At 41.2% G+C, this 10358-nt stretch overlaps 1 protein-coding gene across 1 annotated transcript in view; it reads right to left on the bottom strand.

The window, feature by feature from the left end:
* The window catches only part of NIPAL2 (NIPA like domain containing 2), a 76468-nt gene that overhangs the window by 41104 nt on the left and 25006 nt on the right, over positions 1 to 10358 (bottom strand). Inside the window, exons 2-3 of the mRNA XM_034763358.1 lie at positions 7843 to 7911; positions 3703 to 3874 (exon numbers count right to left, since the gene is read on the bottom strand). Of these exons, the coding sequence (XP_034619249.1) occupies positions 3703 to 3874; positions 7843 to 7911 (241 nt within the window). The remainder of the gene's footprint in view (positions 1 to 3702; positions 3875 to 7842; positions 7912 to 10358) is intronic.

The raw sequence follows: 10358 nt of genomic DNA on the forward strand, positions 1-10358 counted from the left end.
GGCTGGCAGCATAAGATCAGCATTTTAATTTAATTTTAAATGAAGCTTCTTAAACATTTTGAAAACCTTGTTTACTTTACATACAACAATAGTTTAGTTATATAATATAGACTTATAGAGAGAGACCTTCTAAAAAACGTTAAAATGTACTACCTGCACGCGAAACCTTAAATTAAAGTGAATAAATGAAGACTCGGCACACCACTTCTGAAAGGTTGCCTACCCCTGAACTATATCATCTTTAAAGTAGCAGAAGTAGCTTCTTGACCCAAAGCCATTTGGGAATGGATATATGAAAAGGCAAAACATCTCAGCAATGCCAATCTTAGTGGATTATGCATAAAACTAATTTTTTATAGAGTGATAAGAACTTTATAAAAGATGCCCTCCGATATCACAGCCCTCTCCTTATTTCTTGCCCACTTATTCAAGCAGAAACGGAAGCCTGAAGAATAAAAAAGAATCACCTGTTATATATGTAAAACACTATATTTTTAATTTTTAAAAACATAAAAATGCTATTTTAAGATCTATTTTTAAAAATACATTATTAAAAATGTACCGTTTTCTTTCCTTGGAGAAGAGAACAGCTGTCTGCTCAAACTATTTAAAACCCTGAACAGATGTTAGAGCTTACATCATTGCAACTATTCAAAGAATATTCCCACTGTGTCACTCAAAAACATTGTCTTGTCTTCTTGGATTGAATCTATTTTTTAAAAAATTACTATTATAGGGCCAATTTCTGGCCCATTTCCTCACAGCGCTGGATGCCCCCTATAAAACTCACTAATGTCACCACCTCATAGGATCAGGCACAAAGTTTTCACATTAATTGAAAACAAAATGTTCATATCATTACTTTAAATGTATAATCTGTAATATGTAGTAGTACAGCATGGTAACACACAGCATATCCAATCCTAGGAGCAGGTCCATTATAAGTACTGTAGGAATATAAGAAAATCCAGATTCTCTTATTTGACACATTTGTGACAGAGGGATGATATTTTGAAAAATACGCACAAAGAGGGCAGAGTTAAGGTTGTCTGTTCAAATAAATGTAGGAAATTTTACTTTTGAGTGCTTAATTTCTCAATCTTGACACTGAACTATGACCTGTGGAAAGAAGCACATTCAACTTCAGTGCAAAATTGAAGCCAGCTCAGGTATGACCTCCTCCCCCCTGAACTAGCTGAAATGTAATGAGAAAAATATTTCTTCTATTAGAAGACTTGCTATATAAGTTACTTTTGCCCAGTTATTAGCAGAAGGTAATATTTGACTTGATCAGTCCATCACAGCTCGAAAAGAGGGCCTAAAATTCACAAAATACTGTTTCCATGGCAGTAGTTTCAGGAAGAAAACATCTAGTGGTAGGGAATATTACTGGAGGTGTTGACTTCATCAGCACACTGAATCTGGTAGTTTATTTCTTCTTCTTGACATTTGCAGTTTACTTTCCCTTCTTTAATATCGTTGGGAGGTTATCTAACTAAAATAGTTTGTCTGTGCTCAAACTAAGTACTGGAGAAACAGGCACAGTAAGGTACAGAATTGCTAGATGAATGTGTTTGCTGGACAATATATAGTTTAATAGTTCTACATTGCTTAAGAAAATGATATTCAGAGTGGGTAGAAGGGAATGGAATATAAAGTGTTTGAGGGATAATCATATTTTAAAACCAAATTTTGGTTTGGTTAAAAAGAGAGTGGGAGGCAGGGCAGTGAGAATAATGTAATGTTTATGGAAATGTTTTCCATGATTTTTTGGGAGTAGGAGGAGCAGGAGAAGCAATAGAGACAGATTGTTTAATGAAGACATTTCCCTGCAAAGGTAGGTGGAGAGAAAGATACAAAGAATGTGAAACTGACCAGATCTAGTTTTGTTGTCCAAACTGCATAAAGTGCAAAAAGTAAACACAATATAAAGTAGAATGAAGAAATGAAAAATTAAAAGAAAAATACTTTTCAAAATCTAATGGGTGGCTGGGTAATTTTTTAATACTGATTTTTATCTGAACAATGCTTCTTTAGTGTTCAGAGACATCTGGAACTGGCAAGATTTGCAATTGCTGAAGTTATAACTATTGCCACTAGAAAGCACATATGTATGTGTCAGCCCAACATACTGTTTGATCCTCAGGTAAATATTTCATTTCCTTCTATGGTAAATCCTTCCAAGGATTGTGTGTGCTGATGTACAGTTGGACTTGATGCCGAAACTCAGGGACATTTTAATGTTAAAGGGTACCGTAAGCTGCCTACACCTTCCCTCCTTACACAAACACACACACACACACCCCTCACGCATGCATGCATGAATGAATCCTTCCACTACAGCCAGGAAGTCTGCAGGGAAGAGAACTCAGCCTTTCTGAAGAAAGACTCTAGGATGCAGCACCATTTTCAGAAGTGTTGAGTCGAGGAGGATAACGGATAGAAAGAGAGAGTCCATGAAATACATGCTGTTTCTGGTGTCAAGATGAACTCCAGTGTACCTGGATCCTGATACGGCTGCACTGGATGCTTCAGTTTTGGATGTGAAGCAACATTATTAAGAGATGCAGCTGCACCAGTGAATTCCTATTTCTACAGCTTCTGTGCTATGTTAGCCTATCTACTGTAATTTCCACTGGTACAGATGAGACAAAACTGTTTAAAAATAGAGTTCCCCAGAAAAGAAGAAACAGAATATAAATGAAATACCACCACCATAACTAAAATGATAAAAAGATTTTGGCCCTGTAGTGGTTGGGTGCTTAAATGCATTAATAAAAGGCTCTAAATATGGAATAAGAAATAATAAAATAAGGCCCATGGTATAAATAATGATTTGAAAGGTCTGTTAATTTGTCCTATGAAAGCACAAGATGGCAGCATTAGTAGTGCCCCCGAACAAAGTGAAGGTTTCTGGAATTTTGTAGGCCTCTCTAACCACACAAACCTCTTATCAGAGGAGGTAGAATAGTTTATGCACTTAATAAACTTCCCAAAAGAGAGAAGGAACCAAAGACACTAATCTGAGGAAAAGCACAACTCGGTGCAAATGCACAGTGTGGCATTCACTCTGGTGCAAGGGCTCAGGAGAGCCACTCAGCACTGTTTAAGCTTCCTAGTACAGTAGTTCTTGTGGAGCCAACAATAGAGCATAGGGCAGAGGGAGAACGGAGTGCCAAAAAGGGTCTGTGTGGAGGCCATGCATAAGTCTGCATGGAGGATGGCAATGGGCAAGGGACAGCAGGGGAAAGCCACCTGATGCCACAGTGAGAGACAACTGTATAAGACAGACAGAGAAAGTATTTAAGCACAAAAGGCTCAATCCAAAGCTCACTGAAGTCAAAGGAATGACTTCTGTCGATGTCAATGGGCCTTGGCTCAGGCCCCATTGTGGAGTACCTCAAACAACTGGATATTGACCCACTATCAACATGTACTGCAGTTCTACACAGAATTATCCTAGACCACTAAGCCAAACTATGGGATAGATTAATACGGGATATTTTGCACTGAGTAGGGGGGTTTATTTTAAAATTACATCCTATTCAATTGTATGATTCATTCACTTCCAGACTGTAATAGCCCTATTTCCCCCCAAATTCTCTCTTCTCTCTGCAATCCCTCTTGTATTTTTCTTATATTTCTCACTAACAAGTGTTTAGTAAAATATCTACATAAATAAAACATGGAAAACCAGCTCACCTATGACGGATACACATCCTAATGGAGCTATAAGGGTGGCTGGAGCAAATCCATAAGCTGCAGCGTTTCCCAGCTCTCCAAGCCCCATGAGGATAATTCCACACCACCACAGCTTGCTTGTGTAATAGGGCTTTTGATTTGCTTGGCATGCCAGTCGGAGATGAGCATATTTCTGGAAATTAATTATTAGGAACAGATGAAAAAGAAGCTTTCATTGTGTTAATACATAGAATGAAATTTGAGTAATTAGGGGGCCTGTCAACTGCAAATTCCAGGTACATCAAGATTTCGTCTTTTTTTTAAATTAGTTTCAGTTTGATGTTGCAGACATAGTGCTTTGTACTAATACAGTGCTACTCTGGCTTGATGCTTCCTTAACCAAATACCCTGGTTTGAAAGGATGAAAAATCTACCCCACTAGAAAAAAAATATCAAGGCACTCTGAAGTTAATATATAGTCTAGGTGGCTAGCACTACAAGCCTCTGGTGTTATCTCAAAGGGTTTTTCAGGAAGAAAAAAAAAATTCCCAGGGGAGCCTAAGCGGCAATATATGAAGCTGAAGCCACAAACTAGGTGAAGTTGGCCATAGAGGAATGTGCTCCTTCTAGCTGATCCATGAAGTGGCTTCAAAGGAGCTTAAGAATAAAACTGTGCAACTAAGCCTGGCTAGTATCAGGAGGAACTGGCATTCCTTTCACACAAGACAGAGGCCTATTTCTGCTCACCTAACTCATGCATGACTTTAGTAGGATCACACACATTAGTAAAGCAAGCAGGATTTGGGCCATGATCACCTGCTATACAAACAAACAAACAAACAAAAACCCGCACATTGTAAAGCATAATCTGGATTTGCTTAGTCTCAGTGAAAGAAAGTTTGTCAACACTGTCTATGTTCCAAATGTCTTAATTTATATTTCAACAGTACTGTATAACATAGGCAAATAACAGTTTGTCAACACCTTTTTCTACAGGGCAAAAGTACTATTTACTTGCATGGTAATTGTTTTCTATTTAGTTTTACACCTTAAATTGGGCCGTGACTGGATGTTTTGATGACCGTGGTCATTCGGGTCTTCTAAAACAGGGTTCCAGCTGCACTGAAATCACTTAAAGGAGTGAGTAGATGATAGTCAAGAATGTATAATTATTGGGTGGATATGCAATTTTCACTATGCCAGTCTTGCTAGTTCGTGATACCCTGCCTATCACGCTGCCTAATATTGTCTCAGTTTCTCCCATCTGTCTGTATCCATCTGTTGTCTCTTGTCTTATACTTAGATTACAAACTCTTTGGAGCTGGAACCATTTTTTTGTTCTGTGTTTGTACATCATCTAGCACAATGGGGTCCTGGTCTATGACTAAGGCTCCTAGGTGCTATGTTACTACAAATACATACATAAATAATTATCTATGTGGTCTCACATACAGAGCCAAATTTCTCACCAGCCCTTCTGCACAGTGTAAGAGGTAGTAACCAAGAGAGTTGGTGTTACTGCTCTACCTAGAATTGGTTGGGAAAATGCCTTTTTCCTTGTGGAAAATTTCATTTTTTTGGCAAAAAAATTCTAAAACCAAAACATTTTGATTTGGAAATGCAGATGCAGTGCCTCATGGGAGTTGTAGTTTAGGTGTCCCGTTCTCCTCTAGAGGCTGGGCTCTCTGGTCAGATGACATCTCCCATGAAGCATCGTGGTCTTGCCTCTTGATGAGGGGAGGTGGTGCATCATGGCAGGTGCACGGCTGTAGTGCACCCTGCAGAATGACGTCCAGCAGGGGAGCCTGACCATGAAGCAGAATGGGAAGATAAGGCAGCTGAACTACAACTCTCATGAGGCACCAGAGTGGCATTTCAGAATCAACTTATTTTGGCTTTTGTCTGAAATATTTCAATTTTCAAGCTTCAGTTTAAAAAAATTATCCACAGAAAGCTGACACTTTGGGTGAGAAATTCCATTTAGTCAAAAACCTAATTTTCTATTGAAAAACAATTTTGAAGGAAAATTTCTGATTAGCTCTAATTGTACCCTCATTCTGTTCCCTCACCCGCAAAAAACAACATGGAGGCCCTGAGAAAAATTCTAGAGTGCATGAAGAGACACTTTCCATGTATTTGATCATACAACCCCAATCCACTGGCAGCTCTTACACATCCTCCTCTGTTCAGATTGCTCATGCTCCAAGAATAAGTATTTTGCCCACATGGGAGTTCTGAGGGCATTTCCAATGCAGCTGAAATTCAGTCACAAATTTGTACTGACTCTGGTGTGTTTGTTTGCAGACTGCTTTTTTATTTGGGGACCAATGGAGGTGGGGAAGGGAACACAAGGAGAAGGGGTCATTTGGTGGGTGGGATAGTGAAGAGTAACAAAATTTGGCCTATATCCCATTAATATTAATAGGAAAATAAATGTTGGGGTTTAAAGAAGTCAGGTGTCCATTTAATAAACCTCTCTTTCATTACTAAAGGGGACAATACCATTTTTATAACGCAACAGAAGTTTCTGCTGCAATTGGTTATCCATGGGGAAAGGGAGTAAGTCTTTATTAAGTTTGTACACAGTGTTTAAAGAAAGGAAGATGATTCAGTTCAAATCCAGCCCAGGTTGTTAAAGAATAAAAGTTAAAGCTTGTTTGCAGGCCTGTGTAATCTCAATGTGCTTCCTAGTGAAGGTCCACCTTACAAAAAACACTTTAAGCAAGACTAGGGACAGAAACTCTGAATTACCTCTTCACCCTGGCCTTGATCAAACTTCCACTGTAGTCAATGGGAGAGATTTTCTACGGGAGTTGGATCTACTCCCATTAGAGGAGATCCTAGTCTCCAACCCAGAATTGAGGAACACTGGCTTGTCTTAGAGAACAATGGCAAATTACAAGGGGTCTGCAGATACACAGAGTACTTCTGTTTCTGGGGCTGTCAATCTAGAATAATTCAAAAGCACTAAATCCACTTAAGAAAATAGGAGTGGGCTGGTGAAGACTTTCATGAAAGATTGTGTAAAAGAGATTATGCTGAGAGATAGATTTGCAGTTGCATCCTTAATAGACAAAATCAGTTTTATACTAAGAGAGCTTAAAAAACCTGAATACAATGTTACCAAAGTAATTTTGTGAGAAATTGCTTTTCTTTTCTTTTTTAAATCTTCGAAGCTTCAAACATGGATTCTGCCAGTAAAATTCATCTGTAAGATTACTGAAAATACTTAAAGGGACATTTTCAAGATAAAAAAAAAATCACAATAAAAAAATTGTTACTGTTTAACTAGTAGCAATTTTGATTATTAAAACAGAAGAGATTTTAAGAATTCACCTCCGTGATCCTTACTCATGCCAACAGTCCAACTGGGTTCAACGGATTACTCTTGAAGGTAAAGGTGCAAGGTCAGGACCTCAGTTTGCTTTTTGTCTTTTATGCTATTTATTATTAGTGTTTCCTTCAGTTTGCACAATGAAACTAGTCTGGCAAGCATTGCTTTCGGCCCCAATCTTGCAAACACTTAAGTAAATGTGTTATAATATATGGAGATATACCTGTCTCATAGAACTGGAAGGGACCTTGAAAGGTCATCAGGTACAGTCCCCTGCCTTCATTAGCAGGACCAAATACTGTCCCTGATAGGTAGGTTTGTTTGTTTGTTTTGTGCCCCAGATCCCTAAATAGGCCCCTCAAGGATTGAACTCACAACCCTGGGTTTAGCATGCCAATGCTCAAACCACTGAGCTATCCCTCCCCCCGTTAATTTACTTACAAGACTAGTTCTAGTAAACAGGATTGGGAGCCTTTGTTTATGGGCAGCTTCTCTTTAGGATTTGCATTCACTAACACACTGGCTCTCAAGCTGAGGGTGACAATCACCAATGAGATCATGAAGAGGTCCAAAGGTGTAGTGATCTGCTTTCCTGTTTTTATGGTTAGTTGGAGGAGGAATCCTGAAACTTTCTTCTGATGTAACATGGGGTCACATAGAAAAGGTAGAGAACCAGTGCACTATCACAGAGTTACTGGGGGAGGAAGTCTACATTTCAATGGGCTATTAAAATGATTATTTAAAAAGTCCTTTAATTAAATAATAAAACATACATCATTTACTAAAATTTAAATAAATCCAAATAATTAGAAACAAATATTTCATACCTGGATATTCAAAGAGATACTAATCAGAAAATTTCCAGTGATTGCCAGCAAAACACCCAAGAGCTGAGTCTGCAAAATTTAATTAAAAAACAAAGAAAATTAAAACATTGCTACTTATGAATTTATACAGGGTAATAGAACAGAAGGATCCTGCTAACACTTTTGTGAAAGGATAAATCAGGAATAAAAAACCCCAAATAATTGATTTTTTTCAGTTATTGAATTCATGCCTCACTAAGTAAATCAAAGAGGAAAGCCTCTGCCTGAATACCCATAAAGATAATGAAGATGGTGCATTCTGCCTGCGACATGAGCAGTAAACAACTGTAAATTGAAAGGTTATTCCATTGTACAGTTGTTTTTGCCATCCTTTGATAGCACACATTGTATTATATCCAAAGAAAGCCTGATAGGATTTGAGAAAATGTTATACTGACGTGAATTTTTTTATACAGCTAAGAATGTTTAACCATTTTATTATAGAGGCTAGAATCTAAGTCAACAGCAATCAGACTGTGCACACCACAGCACAGTCATTTGTGTACTAATGTATTCATCATATGACACATGACATCCAGCAACACAGGTATCCTGATAACTTCCTTAATGCATTTTGTTATTTCATCAAACAGAGCCTCCTGCCCCCACATCTACTAGCGCTGGACCTGCTGGCCGCTTCTGGGGAGCACGCTCCTCTACACCATTGACTGGGAGCTAACCAAGGTAACCCTGAGTCCCAACCCCCTGCCCCAGCCCTGAGCCCTCCCTAAACCCCTCATCCCCGGCCCCACCCCAGAGCCTGCACCCCCAGCCCAGAGCCCTGACTCCCTCCTGCACTCCAAGCCCCTGCTCTAGCCCTGTGAAAGTGAGTGAGGGTGGGGGAGAGCAAGCCACCGAGGCAGGGGGAATGTAGTGAGTGGGGGCGGTGCCTCAGGGGGGTGGGGCCTCAGGGAAGTGGCAGGGTTAGGGTATTCGGTTTTGTGCCATTAGAAAGTCGGCAACCTTAGTGGGAGGTGTAATTTCCAGCTTGAGTAGATGTACGTTTCCAGCTCTGCTTGAGTTCGTGTGCTAAAATAGCAGTGTGGCCATGTGAAGTTTAGCAGTTAGCGCTAGGGTTGCCAGGTGCCCACTTTTCAACTGGAAAGTCCGGTCAAAAAGGGGACACGGCAGTGTCCAGTCAGATGTACTGACCAGACACCAAAAGTCCAGTTACCACAGGCCGGGGGGAAGAGGGCCCTGGGTTATCAACCTACCTGCATCTCATGGGCAGGCAGGCAGCAGGCTCCATGTCAGGCTGCAGCTTCGAAGCAGAGCGAGCCCAGCTACAAGGAAGGGGGAGAACAGCGAGTGATGGGTAAAGAGAGGGAGAGGAGCGAGCAGGCAGCCTGGAGGAAGAGGTGGAGTAGGGGATAGGGCCTTGGAGGAAGAGGTGTGGCAAGGGGGGGGTCCAGTTGTCAGCAATTAGAAAGTTGGCAACCCTGGTTAGCACTCTAAAATAGCAACGTGGCACAGGTGGCAGCTCAGGCTAGCCACCTGAGTACTACCTAGGGTCTCGAACAGGCTTGTACTTGGGAACTAGCCTAAGCCACTGCAGCCACAGCTATATTTAGCATGCTAGCTCAATCAGAGTAAGCATGTATACATCTACCCAAGTTGGCAATTATACCTTCCAGCTGCTGTGTAGACATACCCTAACTCAACCAGCCGAACATGTGATAAGGTATACACTGCCTTGTCCATATACGGCGAGTTATATGGGCCCGTGGCGCCCATGCTCCACCAATATTCAGGAAGGTGGGCCCGGCTCCACCAATGTTTGGGCTTATATTTTCAGAGCCGTCCCGTCAATAGGATGGACCGGGTCAACTGCCTCAGGCCCTGCGCTTTGGTGAGCTCCGTGCTTTAGGGGGATGCGGGGTCCAGGGGGTCCTGAAGGGTTAGTGGGGGGCCTGGCAGCAGCAAGTGACCTGGCCCCAGCCCGCTCCGCCCTGCCTCTTCTCGCCCCTGCTCCACCCCCCCAGGTAAGAAATTGTATTATCAATTTAGGCAATTTTCAGAGCAAAGGCCAGGTCTTCTTCTGTCTTGTATGCAGCACCAAGAAAAGTGTTGCCACCTAATAACAGAATGAAGGAAAGAACTCAAGCTTTTTCCAACTCAGAGCATAGTTTTCTCCAACTCAGAGAGTCTTCTAACAACAGTTGTTTAGCCAAATACTCGAGTCCTAGCACTTGCTGATAATCTTCCAGAATTGTCAGCCTGTTCCTGCACACTATAGTTTTAGCTAGAAATGTAAACTAGGGTTACCATATTTAAAAAATAAAAAAAAGAGGACACTCCACAGGCCCGGGCCCCGCCCCAACTCCACCCCTTTCCCGCCCCAACTCTGCCCATTCCCCCACCCCTTCCCCAAAGTCCCCACCCTAACTCCCACTCCTCCCTCCCAGCCATGTGAAAAGGGCTGCCCCCAGGTCTCCGGACCCCAGCCGCCGGCCGGGCACTTCCCCAGCGCAGCTGGA

This window comes from Trachemys scripta, chromosome 2 (genome assembly GCF_013100865.1).
Source record: "Trachemys scripta elegans isolate TJP31775 chromosome 2, CAS_Tse_1.0, whole genome shotgun sequence".
Taxonomy (NCBI): domain Eukaryota; kingdom Metazoa; phylum Chordata; order Testudines; family Emydidae; genus Trachemys; species Trachemys scripta.